At 37.8% G+C, this 21,797-nt stretch overlaps 1 protein-coding gene across 1 annotated transcript in view; it reads left to right on the forward strand.

Annotated features, from left to right (window-relative positions):
- Positions 1-21,797, forward strand: part of GRM8 (glutamate metabotropic receptor 8) — a 343,040-nt gene that overhangs the window by 128,375 nt on the left and 192,868 nt on the right. The window contains exons 3-5 of the mRNA XM_062601411.1: positions 17,912-18,047; positions 18,502-18,656; positions 20,376-20,513. Coding sequence (XP_062457395.1) covers positions 17,912-18,047; positions 18,502-18,656; positions 20,376-20,513 — 429 coding nt within the window. The remainder of the gene's footprint in view (positions 1-17,911; positions 18,048-18,501; positions 18,657-20,375; positions 20,514-21,797) is intronic.

The raw sequence follows: 21,797 nt of genomic DNA on the forward strand, positions 1-21,797 counted from the left end.
CAAGTTGAGCTGATTGCCAGAGTGAAAAACAGTCCAAAGAAGAGAGTTATAGACAAGGAATTTTGTAACATAAATTCACTTACGAATTGGTGCAAAGATCTAATGATGTTAAATGATAAGATATATGCGCTGTAAATTATACTGAAGGAAATGAGAAACACCTTTGAATTAAAAGACAATCATCATACTTAAGAATAATTTTGAAAAGGGTCTGTAAAGACCCTTTGATCAGTGGCTGCAGTGGATGAAGAATTTTATGCTTTAGAAAAATACAGGAAGATACATTAAGAACAAGTTAGATAATAGTACATAAGTTTAACCTTGCTACATTTAAAAATGATTTACATTATCTTCATTTAATGCAAGCCTTAGAAAAAGTTAATCAATACAGTTTTAGACAGTGCACATATCTGTGCTTTGAATACAAGGGTACAACTAAAAAAGTGCATGTGCAAATGAGGGAAGATGATAATTTATGCTTTCAAAAGTAGGTGTATTTCAGGGTGGCATGCATGGTATGCAAGTAATACAGGGAAAATTTGCTTTGCTTGCTTGAGAAAATGGTGATTTCATTTCTCTTCAAGAAGAAAAGGAGTAGGAAATAGAATAAAGTAATATGGAGAAGTAAAATTGCTTGAAGATGCTATTTAACTCCTAAATAATACGATTAGTTCATGCAGTTGATGTCTGACGATGCGAACAATACTGATAGCAGTCTGGACTGAGGGACCTGTAGAAGGCTGGTCACTTGTAGCAAGGATGATCATCAAGGAGGCAGTTTCATGGGGCATTGAAGATCCAGGCAAAGAAATTGGGATGCTGCATATATAGCCCAGTACCTGCTTCTGACTGAAGAGATGCTTTGGTGGAAGATGCTTAGTATTTAATTGTGTACCCTTTGAAATACCTTGACAGTATATATATTTATATACATTTATACACAGAGCAAGGCTTCTGTGTAACCCTATGAATTACTGTTTGGGTTATGCCTCGGAGTATGAAAGTTTACTACCCTATGAAATTGTTTTTGTTCTATCTAGTATAGTGTTATTTATTCTCATTTTTCCTATGAATATCTAATGGAAACTCAAAATTATGAAAAATGAAGCCCATTTGGTGACTTCAGGGGGAGCTGTGTAGTGTGAAATAGCACTACTAGTAATGAACTTAATGAATTTGGTAATCCTGGAACTCAGATTGCTAACTAATTGTCATCTTCAGTTGACTGGTATAAGTACAGTTATTTCAGATTTACATGGAAAATGTTTTCTTCAGTATCTCATATGGGAACTCTACATTAAAGCAGTGCAATTATTGGATATTTATAAACAGAAATAGATGTAGGGAATCACCATACATGAATATATAATATGAAGCTCTTCAATATGTAAGTATAGAATCAACTCAGGTCATTTTTAATAAGCTGCAAAGAAAGGATATTGAGGATTATTCTGTAATTAGTATTTTGAATCATTCATAAAAAAAGAATATTTCTCAATTTGAGAACATCAAATTGCTTGTCAGATATATGTAATGCCTTGATTCAAGTTGTCCTAGAAACTGTAGAACCTGTTACTTCAAAAAGACTTCTATGTAGCCTTTAGAGACGTATGTATATGCCTGTAGATTCAGATTCTTGCATATGCTGTTTTTCTTGGCCAGTTTTCTGGGGTCCATGAAAAAAAACTCTGCAGACGCACATATGGGGATACAAAAATATGCTTCTAGTTTTAGAGGTACTTGAATATTCTAAGGAACTCCATAAAAAAATATCCAAATATACTTTACAAATCTGTTCATAAAATGAGGAAAAAGTGGTGTGTATAAATGACGCTTGGAATTGCCAGTGAAACCAAAAGATAAAGCTGAAAAGTACATGCAAAACTGAAAGACCTTATCACGGAATTAGCAGAATCAAACTATGATTTTGGAGCTTAAAATTGAAATAATGGAGAAAGTCAAAGGAAAATTAGCCTTTAGGTACTGTGAAGTTTAATGTCATAGTGATGTTGAGAGAACTCTTGTAACATCTAAACTGTCTTTTATCCATGTTTGAAAATGACTAGAGGTATTAATGGGGGGGGGGGGGGGGGAATCCATCAAGGACTTTTAATGAACATAAAGATCCCTTCTCTTAAAAAGCCATTGAGCTGAAGATAACTGAAGGCCAGGACAATGTGCCAGCACATATGTTTACTGTGTACTTGCACTCTTCCATTACGATCATAGCCAGAAAAAGGACTATCAGGCTAGATGAACTCTTGGTCAGGCCCATAACAGCTGTTCTTCTGTAGTGATTCCCTCACAACTGGATATCCAATGGGCTCTGTTAGAAAGATTTAATTAAACTGACAGCTGGCAGGGAGCTTTTGGCCACGAATATGGAAAAAAAAAAAAAAAAGACCAAAAAAAAAAGACCATTCCAAATAACAATATGGAACAAAATCCTTCTGATGAGATGCAGTAAAGAAAATTGTATGCTGATGCTGTATCACAACGAAGGGTTAGGCAAATTTGGAAGTGAACTTTGTAATCCTTGTGGTAAAAAGAAAATAGAAATTCCATGTATTTTCCTGTCATATATACAGTCTTACTAGAAAGGAAGCATTTTGTCCATTTTGGCCTTCAACAGAATAATATTAAGCCTTTTTCCTACTTCTTTCACTGATTAACAGCCTGCAACAAGAAATATATTCATTGAACTTATCTCTTGTATTCATTAATTATCTACAAATAGGTATCTGCTGCTGCTCCTACTTGGTCTGAGAAATGCTGGTGAGAATTCTCATCTCTGTATAGAGTTGCTGTGAAATAATCCAGTGGAAAAATAGGGATGAATTTATGCTTGAACTCCACTGTAACTCTCCAAGTACATGCCTTTTCCGGTGATGAACAGGTTACCTTTTTGAGAAAGTAGACTATCCATCTTTCATAGAACAGTGACAAGCCCCACTCTGGAAATCTGTTTACAGCTTTTCTTCAGTCATATCCTCTCTGGGACAACTTATTTTGAGTGGGTCACTTGAGTCCCTTTCTACTATTTCATTTTCTGAAAGGATGATCCTGGCTTTTTAGACAGAAGTACCTGAAGAAATCTTTGAGACTTGAAGAGAGATTTTGACAGATGTTCTGAAAAGAGTGAGAATGTGCTCAATGGGTCCAGGGAATTGTGGTGTAAGTAAAATATTTTCTTCTCTTCCACTTTGCTATCCACTAGATTTAGCACTTTAGCTAAAGCTGGCCCAACTAAAGCTGGGCTTCTTTCTGATTAGATGTGAGAATAAGTTCTAAGTTAACTTTTAGGATAAGATCTTGGCTGTTTTCAGAATTTATAACTCTTCTGGGTAACTCTGTTTACATACCCTTGTACTACGCTTGCTTTGGTTAGATCCTTGCTTTTTTCATTTCACGGCTTCTGTTTGAGGAGTCTAGGCTGACTGTATTTTCTCGCCATAAGCAGCATTTCATTATGCTGTGTTCAAAAATGGACAGAATCTGTTGGCTTTTATTTTATATCATGTTGTCACTATGCCCAAGTCAGGCCTGGCTTGCCAAGCTGGGAGATGCAACTTGGAGAAAAGTGTAACAATGCTGTGATAGCAGCAATTCAATTTAAGATGTCCCATGTGGGGATCGCCCCCGGATTTCTGTCTTAGACAGCATTGCCCTTTAGCTTCTAGAAAACAGACCTGAATCTAGCAGCCATACAGATGATTAAAGGTGATCTCTAGAACATTAGTGCTTTGTTTACCAATAAACAGACAACACCTGAAAAGCTGATCAATGGCCAAATGTTTCTCATAGTTTTGCACCTTTAATGTCCTTTTCCCATATAGGAGTTTACTCCAAACCTTTCTGTAGCGTTGCAGCTGCTGGAATCTCTCCAGGTGCAGGGCAGATCATACTTTCTTCATGAAATGCTTTTGAGCTTGAGCGCAGCTGTGGTGATGGTAGGGAGACTGAGCCTTCCTTCACGATGTTCTGTATCAGATAAGGCAGTGTGTGTATGTCCCAGTGGGACATGGGGGAGGTATGGTATGAGAGAAGGACATAAGCTCTGCGCAGCTCTGTCAACTGTTTCTTGGTTTCTGAAAATGGAGTGTTTTTCCAGAGAATAACACTTTGTTAGGGAATGTGTATATTGCCGTGGAGAGGGCAGGCTGAAGCTGAAGACAGGGCAAATACAAATGGAGAATGGCTGAACCTTGGTCACTGGTACCTATGCATAAAGTATTTCATATGTATGAAGACACAACCAGTACACAAATGTCTGGAGCAGGATGTAGCAGACCTAATCTGCACATGCCACAGCACTGAAATGCATGAACGCACTGAATGCCAATGCACTGAAATAGCAAACTTACTGTGCCTGACTTCTCCTCCTTTCATGCACAGACGGGTGTTTTACACAGGGCCCTGGGTGTCTTAAACTGTTGTTGCCTGTATATATTATGCTGCTTTTTTCTATTGGGATTAAATATATCCCAGTGCTATTCTGCAGTTCCTCTCTCCCCTTTTCACTCTTCCATTTTCCTCAGATTTTCATATTTTGACTTTTTTTGATTGTAAAGTAAGTCAGTCCATCTGCACAGAAAAAAAAGGAGTAGAAGCTTTTTGTGCTCTTCAGAGATGTTGCTTGTTACTTGTGTTTTACTATTGAAAATTATTTTCTTTTCCTCCTCCATCTTCTGACACACTGGGAACATTTTCTAAATAGCTACAAAAGCATACCTAGTGAGAAAACCTTTTCAAATATTAAATTCAGTGGAACTTTACACACCTGCTGATTGTATTATAGAAAAAAATGGGCTTGAAATTATGGTATTTTGGCTGCTTTGGGAATTCAAAATTTTAAAAATTTAAAATTCCAAAATTCAAATTTTTAGTAAATTTTCTTGATTTCTCCTGGGATTTGAAAATAATGTCTGACTTGAATATTTCAGTCCCAAGGTAGCTTTACTGTCAAGAGTTTGAGAAGAGTTATGCCCTCTTCTAGTTTTCTCTTCTTTCACTTGGCAGAGTTACAGACACTCTGTAGTAGAAGTTCTTTGGAGAATAAAGGACTTATCCCCACTGCCTATTTTTCCACTTCAAAACTTGACAGAGATTAATCTTAAAGTATTGCAAACAAAGGTATATTATTATTGTAGTACTAAGCAATTTCAGAAAATTTTGTTTTAGGATCGTTATTATTTCTGCATTATACAGAACAATGAATGTAGCACAGTCCTCCAGTCCTTACTTGCTCTGTCTTGTATGTTATCTTCATTGTCTGTTCTGGTTTGTTACTTTTGTCGAGTAATACAAGATGGATTTTTTTTGTTAGTACAAAGTGGAGTTTCTTTCTCATGAGTCCATGGGGCTAATGTTATATCTTTATTCAAATTATAACTCAGAGTGAATTGAAGGACCTTCATTTTTCCTCTGTTACATCATTGACATATTTGATGGGAAATACATTTCAGAATTAATTAATTTTGAAAACATGCATATCTGCATTTTTCTTTGATAATGAGTGAGATAGAAGTGCTCTATGGATAATAGATTTTTGTCTAGTATAATTTTTGATAGCCTTTGGGAAAAAGAAAAGCATAATGAAGGATGTTTAAAGATGTTTCATGTATTAGAATGGTCATGTCGAATTATTGAAACCATGTGATCAGATGAGCATGGTACGGCCATAGAAAAATCTATTGGGCCCTTGATGAGATAGTTTGTTGATCAAAGTTCTATGTGGAGACTAGATTCACAATAAAATAGGCTTTTATTTCGGTCTATATTAACGACATAATGGTGTCCACTACTGTGTGATGTTCAGAGTCTATATTAAAAGTAATTTTGTACTTAGTCATTGTAGGGTTTTTTGCATAATTGTTTCTTTTTTGCTTCATTGTCTACACAAAATGATGGCTCTGTTAAGCAGTTGGTAGAAGGGAGTGAGGTGCAGGCATCTTTTACCAGTCACTAGATCCTTTTTTGCTGCTTCTTCAATACCTAATTTATCATAAAGCAACCAGCTCCTTTATGTCTTTTTCAGTTAATAGCAATTTCCTGTAGTATGGCTGTTATTTGCATAGAAGCAGCTGAGCCTGGATTCCTCTAATTACATGTGTTTTTATGTTAGCTATGCACTTCAGGGGAGAGAGCAGGTTTTCTCCTGTTTCTTCCTGTGTAGCTTTCTCCCCATGTTTTTCCTTCTTTGGCATTAGGCAGAACCTTTGTTTCTTTCAGAGTGTTTAGTAAGAATGAAACCATGTTTTACTTCTCAAAGAAGGACAGTCAGGAATATGTCCTGGCCTAGTACAACTCTTGACAGACTCAGTACAAGAGACTTCCATCTTGGTGGTCATTTCCCATCAAGACAAAAGGAGGAATGCCTTTCATCCAAGAATCGGTAAGTACCTTATCAGCACTTATTATAGTCTAGGATTAAAAAAAATTTCTTTTGCCCCATCATTTCTAAGTCGGTACTACATATCTTAAAGCAGACTGCCTTACCTGTCTGAAATACAAGCTCTCTTCTATTGCATGCACAGATCTTCTCAACACCTTACTGCTCCTTCCTTTGGCTCTAAGTCCTCAGGACTGTTGTATCCCTCTGAAGCATATCTCTTGGTTAATCACTTTTCATTGGGTATCTTTTTTTCCTAGGGCTTTATGAATTAAGCTAATCATTCACCCCAGCGTGTTGTAAGAAAAGACTAATTAGTAGAGCCACTCACTCCTAAACTTCTTCTCAAAGGGTATATTAGCACTTGGTATTAAATATCTTTGTATTTAAGACACTAAACTCCTCTCTTCAGCTTAGTTCTCCGATTGAAGCCTTGTAACATAAAGCCACAGACTTTGGTAAAGCTACAGTGGCTATGCAGCCAACTCATTTGGTTACGTTTCTAAAGTTATGTTGGCGCCAGTATGATTATTATTTATATGGAAGGCTAATGGATGATTCCTTTGCTTGCTCAGTATCTCACACCTTTATTTTACTGCTGTGTTATAAAAGAATTATTGCTGTGTTTCTTAGTACCACTATATCTTCAACTGATGTTTAGAATCATGGAGACCTAAATATGCAAGATTTAGCTTTATTCTCTTCATCTTTTATAACCCCTAATGGTAATAAGTGAGCAAAGTTTACCAATATTTTTAGATATTGGTGGTGGTGTTACCCAAGTGTTCAGCTCTCAAAGTACTTTAAAGAGAAATTATGTAATTAGGTATTAACATCAGAATAGATACGTGAATTTGTAAATACACCTTGCAGTCTAGGATACCTACCACTCAGCAAGTGATTAAATAAACTCCAGATTCCCAATTCATATAAGCGAAGGTAAAGATATAACCTAATCCTAGTCTATAAGTTCTTATGTTGGGAAGAATGAGGGAGAGGAATCCCTGTTGTAGATAAATGAACCTGGTGAAAAAAGCTCTTTATTCAGCAGTGAGGAAAATTAACCCTTGGAAAAACTTCTACAGGGGTGTGGTAGCCTCTTCTTACCTTGAAATGTTTACCTTATTAGCTAAACATGTTTGGAATAGATATACTTTAGCTTTAGAAAAAATGCAATTTGTATCTTTACATTATTGAAAATTATATCAAAAAGTGCAAAAAAATTAAATTTTACTGAAATTTGCATTCCAAAGAGTAACCTATACTTTAAAGAAGATTATGACCCATCTTTAGCATGAAATAGGCCAAACTAGATGATCGTAATAGTCTCTTTGGGTCTGATTTTTTTTTTTTTTTCATCTAATGAATGAACAGTGTTCCATATATTTGAAGTTATATTTGTGAGGTAAATGTGGCTTGGAAGAGAAATTTGGGCTTATTCCTGTATGGCTGAAGTCAGTGTACTTTCTAATGAAAATTTCCATGAAAAAATCTCAGGTCAGTCAGGTACAAGGCTACATATGAGCACCTAGTGATCTTAGCATGGCATTTAGGCATGTCATGTGAAGGGTCTAAAGAATCTATTACCCTCATGTGCAAGATTCCATAGACTATGAATCTATATTATATTTGCCCACTGGGAATTAGCTTTACCTATATGTTCCCCTGAGATTAAAAATTACAGAAAGATCTGTGATCACTTTTTGACTTTCATTACAAATTTGGGCGTACAATTCTATGTTACAGAATTGTCTCTTCTCAGTTTCAGACAAAAATCAGGTTGAAGATATTATGTTTTACTTCAAATTTGCGACTATTATTTGAACTGTGTGTTGGAGCTCAAACTTCAGTAATCAGTCTTAGGTTTATCGTCATTAAAGTAAATTTTTATATGCAAACTATTTGGATAACCTGTTTCAAATAATGAGAAAATAAATATTTTACAACTGCAGATAACCTAAGCTAAATAACATCTGCCTATTTTTAAGAGTAATTACCTGAAACTGAATTGTTTGGATAAAAGAATGCATAAAGAAAGATGAAATAATTGCTTTTGCCACCAGCATATCTTAGAAGATAGCAGAATGGATTTTTCTTTTTCTTTAGAATTCCAATCGATGCAAGAAATCTGTGGAAATTTTATGATTAGAATTTGTCAGTGAGTAACTTCTAGCCAGACACAAACAGAAGGCCCGATGCTAATTTCTTTATGTGCCTGAAATGTACAGGAATTATTAGAAGATAATGTGTACTGCTTCCACAGTAGTCTTACCTGTTATGCCCCTGTCCTCTGCTCTGGGTTTGGGGAAGATGAGTCCTTGGCTGTTTGCATCATTACTAACCCAAATTATCCACTTACTAAAGCAGACCAAAGAGGTTCAGAATGAAAAGATTGCTGCTATTTTTCATAGAAGGCACGATTAATACACAGGCAGGTAACTGACTTTTATGTGTAAGTGCAACAGATGTGACTGAAGCCAGTTTCTGAACACCGCAATAACAGACAGATGCATGCAAAGGAAAAATAGGTCACCAGCCTACCACGAATGTCAGGCAGTCCAGAAAAATTTAACTAAGCAGAATCCCTTATATAACTGATAAAACATTTTTTAAAAAAACAGGCAGGATATGGAATAAAAAATAAACAAAAAATGCCTGTGAAGGATAATTTATGCTAAAAAAAGAAAGATTAGTCCTTAAAAATAAATATGCTGTGCAAAATCCAACCTTTTTCATGGTAGGGTTTCTTTTCCTGCCTGAACATAGGTCTAAGGACTGCCAGAAGCTCTTATGGCATCTACATGACACTGAATAGGCACATCTGGTGTGTACATTGTGGATTGCAGCTTCAGCTGGCTGCATTCATGAAGGGTCTGCCCAGCTGTTTGACAGGAGAATGCAAAACCTTGGAAGATGATAGTGCCAAAGAGCAATATGTTGCACAGGACTGCTGGTACTGTGCCTGTGAACGTGGTGCCAGGTTTAACCAAGACGTTTGCAGGATGGAGCAACTGGGACAATTCATCAGCTGGGTACTTGGAGGTAAACTTGGAGTTTTTGTGTTTGACTCGCCTCTAGAATTATTTGAAGTAGCTACTTGCATCTCAGCTCCCTAAAACATTGAATCCAAATCTTTTCTGTGTAATTCAGTCCCACCAGTACTAAGAATCTTAGAGAAAAGGAGGAAAAAATAAGGCCAAATTCAAGCAAATTTACTTACAGAGCAAAATAGGTGACCATAGGCCAGACTTCAAATTCACACTGTTATTCTGTTACAAACAGAGCTGATGTTCACTTATCACAACAATTTGAAAACTTTTCTGAATTTAGGAGTTTATCAAAAATTACCCTCTATATTTTCTTAGTTCTTAGAAAACCAACAAAAAGAAGGTCTCCCTTTCTCATTAAAAATGTATTAGCATGTATCAAGAAAACGAAAAATAGTATTTTTTTTCCTTCATACTGTGCTTTTCAAGTTGCAAATATGAAAGCAGAATGAACCACTTTTTCCCAGGGGAGATATTCATCTCCCCTGTGAATGATAACAAAAGGTATCACCATGAAAGCATTGCAACAACTGACCAGTAAGTGTAAGTGGAGACCAATTTCAGTTAGATTCTTTTGGTCATAGATTGTTTTGAAGGTTGACTGAGCATCCTATGTCCTCTATGAACTAGGTATACAGTGATTCATTATTTGGAGGAAAATTCCTCGCTCAACCTTCCAAAATGCATTTATTCAGGCTTTTTTTGCTGGGTATATGATTTTTCCCCATTCATAAACATCCTCACTACAGATGAATCTTTCTTTTAGCCTTTTTTCTTTTCAAGATTGTGAAAACTGGGTTTCATTTACACAAATAACAAGGAAAAGTCAAAGTAAGAATGAAATATGTTTGTATGTCTTTTTTTTTTTTCATTAGTTTTCGTGATGGTGAGAATATCCCTTGTAGTTATTTTCCTTCAGATGCTGGTGTTAATGAAAGCTGTAGTGATATAGTCAATAGTGTTTCTTCGGAGGAAAGAAAAAAAAAATATATATATATATATTGCTATTCAGACAGTGAAATTATAAAATAACAGACTTCTCTTGATTCCTGTTACCTTAGAGATAGATTCCGGTCATTGAAGCCAATAGCTGTGGTGTTCTATGGAACCAGAGCTGTTTTTTTTCCTTTTCTCTTTCTTCTTTTTCTATTTTAGAATTAACATCTGCTTTGCTCATGTTGTAGGTGTCTGTGTGAGTGCATGTGTCTGTGAAATATGCATGCCTACATGCCTATAAATACAAGCAGAAATGTAAAATACAGTTTAAAAGTGAATGAATAAGATATATTTATACGAAATTTTGTTTTTTTTTGCTTTTTGGTTTCAGTGAGCTCATTTTAAAGCTTTTTTATTTGCAAATAAATGAAAAAATGGAAGCTCAAATAAGATGCATTACTAAAAGTCCTTTGCTGAAACACTAAAAACCTAACACTTTGAGCTCTTAAAGGCTGTTCGTTTTGAGTAGAAAAACTAATATAGCTGACATGTTAGTGAATAAAGCACCATTGACCTGCTTATGCACCAAAACAGCTTTACTATAACCTTTAAAGGTTTTTGAGAGATTAATTTTTATTTAAATAAATGGAAAAGGACTACCTACTGGTTCAAAATGCACGTGGTATTTGTCTCTTAAAAGATTATAACAAAATCTCTCACTTTCTGTTATGTTTCAGTGTACTGGATACTCTGTGCCACTTTTTGCAATCAAATCTAATTCAAATTAAATTCAAATTCTATTGACTGGCTGGGTAGGTGAGGGGAGAGCAGTGGACGTTGTGTACCTTGACTTCAGCAAGGCTTTTGACACTGTCTCCCATAACATCCTCCTAGGCAAGCTCAGGAAGTGTGGGTTAGACGAGTGGACAGTGAGGTGGATTGAGAACTGGCTGAAAGGCAGAGCTCAGAGGGTCGTCATCAGTGGCGTGGAGTCCAGTTGGAGGCCTGTGGCTAGTGGTGTCCCCCAGGACTCAGTGCTGGGTCCCATCCTGTTCAACTTCTTTGTCAGTGACCTGGATGAGGGGACAGAGTGCCTCCTCAGAAAGTTTGCTGGTGATACCAGACTGGGAGGGGTGGCTAATACACCAGAGGGCTGTGCTGCCATTCAGAGAGACCTGGACAGGCTGGGGAGCTGGGCAGAGATGAACCTCCTGAGGTTCAACAAGGGCAAGTGCAGAGTTCTGCACCTAGGGAAGAATAACCCCATGCACCAGTATAAGCTGGGGGCTGACCTTCTGGAGAGCAGCTCTGCAGAGAAGGACCTGGGAGTGCTGGTGGATGACAGGTTGACCATGAGCCAGGAAGGTGCCCTTGTGGCCAAGAAGGCCAATGGTCTCCTGGGGTGCATTGGGAAGAGTGTTGCCAGCAGGTGGAGTGAGGTGATCCTGTTGCTCTACTCAGCCCTGGGGAGGCCTCATCTCGAGTACTGTGTCCAGTTCTGCGCTCCCCAGGAAAAGAGAGACATGGAGCTACAGGAGAGAGTCCAGCGCAGGGCTACAAAGATGATCAGAGGGCTGGAGCATCTGCCCTATGAGGTACGGCTGTGAGAGCTGGGCCTGTTTAGCCTGGGGTAGAGAAGACTGAGGGGGGATCTGATCAGTGTGTATAAGTACCTTAAGTGGGGGTGTCAAGGGGATGGGGCTGGACTCTTTTCAGTGGTGCCAAGTTACAGGAAAAGAGGCAATGGGCAGAAATTGAAGCACAGGAAGCTCTGCCTGACCATGAGGGCGAATTTCTTCCCTGTGAGAGTGACGGAGCACTGGCACAGGTTGCCCAGAGAGGTTGTGGAGTCTCCTTCTCTGGAGATGTTCAAGTCCCGCCTGGATGCCACCCTGTCTAACATGTTCTAGGTGACCCTGCTTGAGCAGGGAGGTTGGACTAGATGATCTTCGGAGGTCCCTTCCGAGCTTACCGATTCTGTGAAATCAATCTACGATGCATTTTTTACTGTTTTTCCATCTCTTCCCTTTCATCAGAAAGTATTGCCACAGTTGACTGAAGATTCAACCATCTTCACAAAAGCAACTGAATGTTTGCTGAGGTATTTGGTGAGCTTCTGAGGAAATGAAAAGCCTCAAGAGATTAGGTTATTTCCCGGCAGCAGTCAGTTGGTGACTGGAGCTAAGGAGGTATATTCAAATGAACTTGTGTTAACTAAATTTGGAGATGAACAGCAATAAATATGCCATGGCATGTACTTCAGTAGAAGCAGCAGAACCTACAGAGGTCTTCATGAAGCTAACCTACCAGGAGGTCCATATAACTTCTTCACTGATCATATGTGCTTTGGGGATAGTTAAGTGAAGGTAGCTCTGGAACATGTGCATGGTTGCATTCAGACATTCTTGCCAGAGCATGGACTCCTAGTGATTCTCCTTCTTTTGCATCAAGGAAAACATTTACATCTTGAAGAACTATTGCTTGTGAAATTTGGTCTTGAATTTTTTCTTCCTGGTTGTCATTTCCTGTTGATTCATACTCTAGAAAATTATTGTTAGGGGCTTCTAGAGATACAAAAATGCCTAAAAATTCTTGATTATAAGCATCAGGGAAAGTAAGTGCAATGCAGTATAGTCATTTGCCTTATTTTTCTTTAGTAGGCAGATTTCATAACATCCAAATTTGTTGCGTAATGAACTGCCTGCTTAAAAAGAAGGTGTTGATGGATTCACTAAGTCACAGGATCACGTGATTTTTGTCAGTAGAACTTAAGAGTGGGGCATTTTGTTTTTAATTTCTCCAGTAATGCTTATCATTGAACCAAGTCTTCAGTATGAACAGGCCAGGCTTTAAGGAAAAACTGGAAAAGAAGAAGAAATCTAATTGTCTGATTTTCCTCACTGCTCTTGCATCGCTTGGTGAAGTCAGAAGTGCAGAGCCTCCCCCTCAGAGAGAGGCTGTGTCTGCCTGTGGCAGCACCCTGCTTGCCTCAGAGGAGGATGACTGATGCTTCTGAGTCTCTGGCAGCTTTCCCCTATTTGGAATAAGAACTTTCTTCTTTGTCTCCACGTATTTCTGTAACGTAAAACATTTGGAAACATTTCACAGGCCTGTATTACAATTCTTTTCTTGGCCTAATGACCAGTGATATATAACTCATCTTAAAAAAGAAAACATATACTTGAAGGCAGCTGAAAAAGTCCCGTTAGGCAGGATTGGTTCCCAGGAATGCTCTAGCTGTTTCCCTTGAGCTTTTTAAGGAACAGTGTGATTTGTGATGAAGCTGCAATGAAATAATTGGATTGCAGTGGTGTATATTGTGTGAAATGATGTGTGCCTCTATCCTAAGAAATGAAATTGTCAAAGCAAGTGCACACCTTGATCCCTTCCCCCTTTATAACGGTACGGCTAAGTATATAAACGGGAAGATAAAATAGTTTAAGGGGAGAAACTAGTTCTAAGTTATGTGGTTGTGCTCTCATCACTGAACAGGCTTGAACTGAAAATTCTTCCTTCATCTTTTCTAGTAAAAATACTCTTTCTTGCAAATCTCATTTAATTGGTCCAGCATGCACAATGCTGGATTGTAGTGGGGGCAGGAGAGAATATGGCCCTTGTATTTACTTTCTGCTTGATCTTTCAGTCTTTGCTTTAGGAAAGGCATTTGTTAATGCAATTTTTTGACAAAATCTGCTTGCTATTTTCCAAATACACGTTCAGCATCACTTCTGCTGACACCCACCTCCGCACACTTGAGTATTTAATGGTTTACAGTTAACATGCCATCTTGTGACTTCAGAACCCATGAGAGGTAAAATGAATATTTATCATTTTAAAATCACCATAAGTTTAACCATCAAAATGATGCAAGTACCACACTTCGCTTTTGTTTGATTTTTTTTCCACTGGTAGAACCATTGTTGTAGAAGCACAAAAGAAAGGAGAAAGCCTATTGATCCAGCATACTGACAATATCTTCAAAATCTACCATTTTTCACAAACATGCTTCCTCAGTGATACCGTGTTTCCCATAAGCTGTGTTATACCTGTAAGCAAGCCGAATCTAGCACTGAACATGTTTTTATCACAATGGAGAAAACAACTAAAGCATGTATTACTGTAGACCAGGCTTGGTTATGTCCCTCTTTTCAAAACACATGAATTATGAGCTGTGAACCACAGCGCAGAGTAGTGGGAAAGAGCTGTGGTTTTAGGAGCAGAGCAGTGCCTGCTGTGCCCAGTTTCCAGCTTTTACCTCTGCTCTCCCTCTTCATAATCCATCACCTGAGTCCCATGGCCCCAGGTGCTGGGATATCATACTTGATACCTGTTAAGCAGAAGACAAATAGATTCTTGTTATCACTGATGCAATATTATTTGTATTTGTGTATTTGTGTTTCTCAGCTATTTTGGAGGGATTTTTTTTTTTTTTTCCCCAATTTGCTGGCTCCTACAAATCCTGTTCCTAGGAACTCATCTCCTTCTGTGTCTGGGCAAAAGCTAGATAGGGCTGTAGATTTCAAAGGCAACAAGGTGCCTAGAGGTTAGACACTGTAATGTTGTAAGAACCTTTGTGGATCTAGCGTTTCATCATTAGCTGAAAATTGATATCCTGTTATTTGTTTGAGCAACAGCTGTATGTGTAATATACAGATAGGGATTCACACAAAGTGTTTTGTGTGTCAGGAGATAGCTTGCAGATTTCATTATAAATGTAGCAGTAAGATTGAATTGCATTTTATTTTGTTCCTGTTAGTACTTAACACATTCTTCAATGTAGAGATGCTAAGATGCACAGCACAGTCATGATTAAACTTGCTGCTGCAATGATGGAATGGTGTTTCTTCTACACCATTTTGACTGAAAATAGCTTTTTGGATACTGCAGTTTTTCACTGTTCTATACCCACTCCAGAAGAATTGTAGATGGCAGTATATAGTACATTAAATACATGCATTTTGTAGTATTTGCATTTCATGTGGAGAGAATATTTTTTCCTAAGGGCCATTGCATGAATAGAAATGGTTGAAAAATGTACTCTCAGAATTTATGAGATAACAAATTATTCCTTTATATCATATTTTTTTTTTAGGATCTGTTGTGCGTCTTGGGCCTGAATGACTTTGGGGTCAGTTGAGAGCTTAGTGTTGTTTTTCAGATTTTTTTCTGAACAGCAAGTTGCTATTACTTAAACCTATAGGGTATCTGTTGAATATTTCTCTTACATTTCATTGCCAGGCATGCAGCCCCTTACCTCAGAAAGAGGTTGCAGTGAAGGACTTTTTGAGGTACCACCATCGCTTAATATCCATTTAGAATATATGAATGCTAAAGCTTTTTATTATACCATGCCATCTTTTCATTAATGGATTGTCAAAGAAACATGGTGAATATGAGAGTCACCTGATGTATGGTCTCATCTGTTCTTATTGGCAAATTAGCTATCCCTCATGGGGAGCCAGGCTGTTCATGAAAATGAGGAGAAAAGTGTTGCCAGAAAAAGGAACCAATTTAAAGCAGATAGAACAAATTATTTATTTTTATATTTCAAAGCTATTCAAAGAAAGTAAATAAATGAATACAAACAACTTTTGTAAAAAAGGCAGATGTTCTCATCCATAAATTTTATTACCTTCATATGAAGTAGAGAAAAATTCAGGATAAATCTATATGATAGTATGCGTCTCCCAATCTGATAAAATAATCAAAAAGGTGATATTTTTGTCTTTGACTAAAACTGGCTGATTTCAGTTGAAAGTTGTTATTTTTATACTGGCAGTTGATAATTCCAGGCTTCATTTATGCCATGTTTGGACTTGATTCTAACTCGGGATCTGCCTGTGCAAAGAACTATTGAAGTGAATGAGATTCAGCAAAGGCAGAACAGATTGTGATAATGAAGCTATAATATTTTACTAAGTGTTATATTTGAGTAAAAGAAATTAAAAAGACCTTTTATGTTTGTTCTGTTTAAAATTAAATATATTTACTTTAATAAAGCTAACACAAGAAACCTCTAGGAACTTCCTCAAGAAGCTGTAGATCCCATGCTGCATCTGTTTGGGCCACTATTTTTTTTTTTTTCACATCCTATTACTGACAGTGTGTATCATCTTAATTTGTGATGTACTTTGGAAAAAGTAAAGTTGACATTTTGATAGCATTGACAAGACCATTGAGGAGGCTGGAAAGCTTCCCCATACACAATGCAGGCAACTATTTGTGATTTAGTTTTCTAATTATCTTTCACATATAGATATATATGTGCCAAGAATGACTTTCTATGTCAGAAAATAGCCATTAGTATTCGTTACAAATAGAACAGCTCTTTTAAGGCATATTTTTATTCCTACTCATACTGAAAGCTATCTTCAGTGTGGAATTATTGAGATGCAGAGAGGCAAAATTTATCATTTGGTTTGCCTGGGTCTAGTAACATGTTGTTGCCTTTTGCTAGAAACAAACATTTCCATGTTTTCCTAATTATCTGATTTTATTAATGATCAGATTCTCTACAAGAGAACAAGCAACAGCCAATATTAGTGGGAGTTAGATATACCAGTGAGAATCTGGGCATTAGTTTTTAAAGGAAAAATAATTAAAACAAACAAACCAGCAAACAGTAAACACTGAAAGTCTCAGTATGGAATGGGAAGTTGGTACCAATCTAGACTCAGTGTTTCATGAACCAGGCTCTCAGTGAATTTCTTTCCACACCTGCTCAGACACATCCACGGAACTGTGTTCTAACTGGACTCCAGGGTTTCTTCTGTACTGGTGTATAAATGCAATTGGAAATTACTGAGTTTCTGTGGAAAGCTGTACCCTTTTGCAGGGCACAGGTAAAATGTAAGAATTTCAATTAGTTCTTCATTCTTTCTGTCAGAAAGAGATATAAATATCTTCGACTTAGTGTTCATTTGCTGATTAGTAATTTAAAATTTTCAATGACAAACTAAAATCTCTTAAATAATCAAAGCAACTTAATTAAGAATGGCACAATAACAATTTGAGGAGATCTGTACGTATTTGTTCGTAAGAGAAAATTTCAAAGTGGAGACTTAAGTTCTGGAAGCACAGCATTTATTGTTAACCATATACTTTCTGCTGAAAAAGCAGAGGTGTGTGCCTGAGCTGACCCCAAAATCCACATTATGAATACAAGATAGCTGTCAAATTGCAACTCCAAGGTTAAATGCAATCCTGTGACAAACTTGGGGTTCCCGACTGCCATCAGTCAGGGTAAGCCTGTGCAACTCTATCTAACTGAGCCAGTGAATGGTGCCCACAGATCTGGCTCAGGCTGCTATTTTAAATATTTTATAAAAGACAAAATAACAAGTAACTGTGTTGTAATCTTGAACACACTATTAAGTGCATAAGCTTGTATAGTGCATATTTCAAAGTGCATAGATCAGGTAACTTCTGGCTAAGCTGCCTTTTCTCAGATTAGATCTTGCTTCGTTGCCTGTATACTTAGCTATGGTTAAGGTGTGGATATTTAAAATGTTTAAATTCAGATTTCTTTTTTCCTCAGGAGGTGTTTGCATTGCTCAGTCACTCAAAATCCCTCGAGAGCCAAGAGCAGGAGAATTTGACAAGATCATCAAGCGCCTGTTGGAAACTCCAAATGCTCGAGCAGTGATCATGTTTGCGAATGAAGATGATATTAGGTGCTTGTTTCTTAATTCTCTATGTCAGAGATGTTCCTTCTTCACAGAGAAGTGCAATTTGATAGTGAACAATGGTGCACACAGGAGGTTTCAGATTCAATTCAAAGTAAATGTTTTCAGTAAGAAATTCAGTTGCAATTACAAATTGCTGTTGTTTGTTCCTTGGAGATCTAGTGACTTCTTAGTTCCTAAAAATGAAGCTCAAGCAGATTGTTATTCAGTGACTGAAAAGGAAGAAACCAGTAAGAATGCTAGAAAAATATGGCTAAGGACATTTTTATGTGCAGCTTGAGTTCTCTATGCTTGGTTTTGAATATGCTGTAGATTGTAAAAACTATTTGATTAGAGTGATCTTATTTATACATATCCTGATGTAATGCTTTAAAGCGATTCTAATCAGAAAGTTTTTGTAAATGCAGTTTATTTGATTAGTCATTTATTTGTTTGTTTATAGGCGGATACTAGAAGCAGCCAAAAAAGCTAATCAGTCTGGACATTTCCTTTGGATTGGCTCAGATAGCTGGGGATCAAAAATTTCACCGGTGCAGCAGCAGGAAGAGATTGCAGAAGGAGCAGTAACCATTCTGCCCAAAAGAGCCTCAATTGATGGTAGGAATGCAAATGACACAAAAGACTGATTTTCTGATAATGTTCAAACATTCTAGCCCTTTTAAGAAAAAAGAAAGAAAAAAGTAAAATCATGTAGACCTTGAGTTCAGGGAAAGCTATGCATCTAAAGAACTTCAGTCACGTGGCTCAATCCAATATTCATTTCATATCTCTATTCATATCTTTTCAGAGACGATTAGGTCCTTGAGTTCAGTGCATATATCCTTACGAGTTGAGGAGATCATGATTTGTAGGTTTGGATCTGTCTATTGATTTGAAGCTTAATCCAATTAAGAATCTAAGTTTTGTATTATTTACCTTTTAACTTTTCACTACTTTGCCCTCACAGCAGGATTCAAATCCCTATCTTAGACATCTAGTTCTGTTTTCAGGGTAGGAATAAAGCTAAATACCTCCAAGTAGTAATAACTCCTGAATGTTAAAGAGGAACCATCTAGCCAAAAGAAAACTGAACCTAAGGCTGTGTCTGAAATCTGTCCCTCCTTTGGACATCTGCAGAGCTGTAACGTGTGTGGAGGTTTCCATTCATTCAGGACCAGAGCCTGGAGTATTTTCTCAAAAGGATAAATAATTATTTCGTTAAAGAAGTGAGAAAGTCTCCTTGTTTAACTGTTTTTTGTTTGATTTTAATATCACTCCAAGATAAGGAGATGCTGAATTTGCAATAGGACAATCTTATAATTGCCTAATAATTACAGCATGAATGGAGGAGGTGACTGACACTGAGGAGAGTTTCTTATCCATAGCCTAGTGGTTCTCTGGGACAAAAAGGGAGAACATCAGATGGGTGATATGAGTTAGCTCATTCTTCTGGGAGTTGCATCTAGGTTCTGCTTTTTGATATGTTACTTTAAGAAGCCAGTATATTAACAAAGTTTATGACCTGACATATGGAGCACTATTCTAGCAAGTGGAAGCTGTTGAACTTAACCACTTCATTACCAGGAGGGTACAAAGACAGACAGTAGGAGGTAAAAACTAGTAAACTATTAGAAATTCTGAGCATTGTTGATGCTGCTTGGAGAAGCTGGCCCCTGGAAACATTTTATGAAATGCTTATTTCCTATGGGTTGTGCTGGTCACAGTTTGATCCTGATTGAGGGACTGAAAGAATAAGATGTGTGCAGCTTCTGCTTCTTCGGATCTGATTAGGTTTAAACAGGAACCTTTAATTTCTCAGTTGGGGTCATTAAGGGTTAAATAGAAGCAGAATTTAAGGTGTCTTGGGTACCTCAGATCTAACAGAGAGGTACCCCATAACTTTAGGTGTATATGAAATGAAATTTATTTGGATCACAGTGTTTGACTAAGCAGTGATTAAAATTTACCTAATATCTTGTAGTGAATAAATCTTTATTTGGATCTAGTCTATTGTGTTAAAAATTAAGCTGTTTCACTAGCTGTCTAGCTCTCTGCATTCCCTTTTTTCATTACAGAATTCTATTCAAGCCTTATAGACCATTTTAATTGCTGTAGCTATTTAAAATTTGTTCTATTACAAATATAAAATAGTAAAACACACAATATTTTTAATCATTTATTACTTATATAAGCTTAAAACATCTTATTTAAAATAGTTTATACTTAAGACTTTTTCTTATTATGAAATCTGTACAGAATCCACTGTTGGCTTTAAGTGACAATTGTTATACTGTGTCATATTCTATTTTTTTTTCCTCTCAATTCTCTTTAATGTAGGATTTGATAGATATTTTCGGAGCAGAACACTTGCTAATAATCGAAGAAATGTATGGTTTGCAGAATTTTGGGAGGAGAACTTTGGATGCAAGTTAGGATCACATGGAAAAAGAAACAGCAATATCAAGAAATGCACAGGTAACTGAAAATAAAACATTAACTTCAAATTGTTTATATATATATATTTATATGTAAATATATTTATATTATATATATATTTACTACCCTTTGCTGCTCTTTCATGGGGGTGCTAATGATACAGAGAACAAACTAGAAACAATCAAAGAAGACTTCAGGGCCTTGGGCATGGTAGTCAAGGGTCTGGGAGCCCAGGTGGTCTTCTCATCGGTCCTGCCAATTAGGGGGAGGCATAGGAGGAGGAGTAGGAAAATTTCCCAAATCAACAACTGGCTACACCACTGGTGTTGGTAACAGGGTTTTGGATTATATGACCATGGAACATGGTTTGAAGATCAACAGCTGGTGGGGAGAGATGGGATTCACCTCACCAAGCGGGGCACATCTGCCTTTGCAAACAGGTTGGCCAGCCTAGTGAAGAGGGCTTTAAACTAAGTAGGAGGGGGGGAGTCATACAGACGGGGTAGACAGCAAAACACAAGTTGGGTTGGGGGTCCTCCAACAGGTGCATGCAGCCGGGGATGTGTGTTTCGGACATGGCAGTGGGGGACCCCCGTACACCCTTCCTGGGAAACCAGGCAGGCATGACCACCTCTTTGAAATGCCTGTACACCAGCACATGCAGCATGTGGAACAAACAGGAGGAGCTGGAGATCTGTGTGTGATCGCAGGGCCATGATCTCATTGCAGTCACGGAGACATGGTGGGATAGCTCTCATGAGTGGAATGCTGCCATGGATGGCTATGTATGTGCTTTGTAGGAGAGACAAGCCAGGAAGGCGAGGTGGTGGAGTTGCTCTTTATGCGAGAGAGCAACTGGAATGCATCGAGCTCTGCCTAGGGGCAGTGGGGGAGGAGGAGGCAGTCAAGAGCTTATGGGTAAAGATCAAAGAGCAGGCCAACATGGGGGACACTGTTGTGGGTGTCTACTACAGGCCACCTGACCAGGAAGAGAAAGTTGATGAGGCCTTCTACAGACAGCTGGAGGTAGCCTCACAATCACAGGCCCTGGTTCTCATGGGGGACTTCAACCACCGTGACATCTGCTGGAGGGACAACACAGCAAGGCACAAACAGTCCAGGAGGCTCCTGCAATACATTGGGGATAACTTCTTGTCCCAAATGGTGGAGGAGCCTATGAGGAAGGGTGTCCTGCTGGACCTTGTCCTTACCAACAGAGAGGGACTGGCTAGAGATGTGAACCAGTGACCACGAGATGGTGGAGTTCAGGATCCGGCAGGAAAGAACTAAGGCAAGAAGCAGGATTGCAACCCTGGACTTCAG

Source organism: Rhea pennata, chromosome 1, assembly GCF_028389875.1.
Source record: "Rhea pennata isolate bPtePen1 chromosome 1, bPtePen1.pri, whole genome shotgun sequence".
NCBI classification, from domain to species: domain Eukaryota; kingdom Metazoa; phylum Chordata; class Aves; order Rheiformes; family Rheidae; genus Rhea; species Rhea pennata.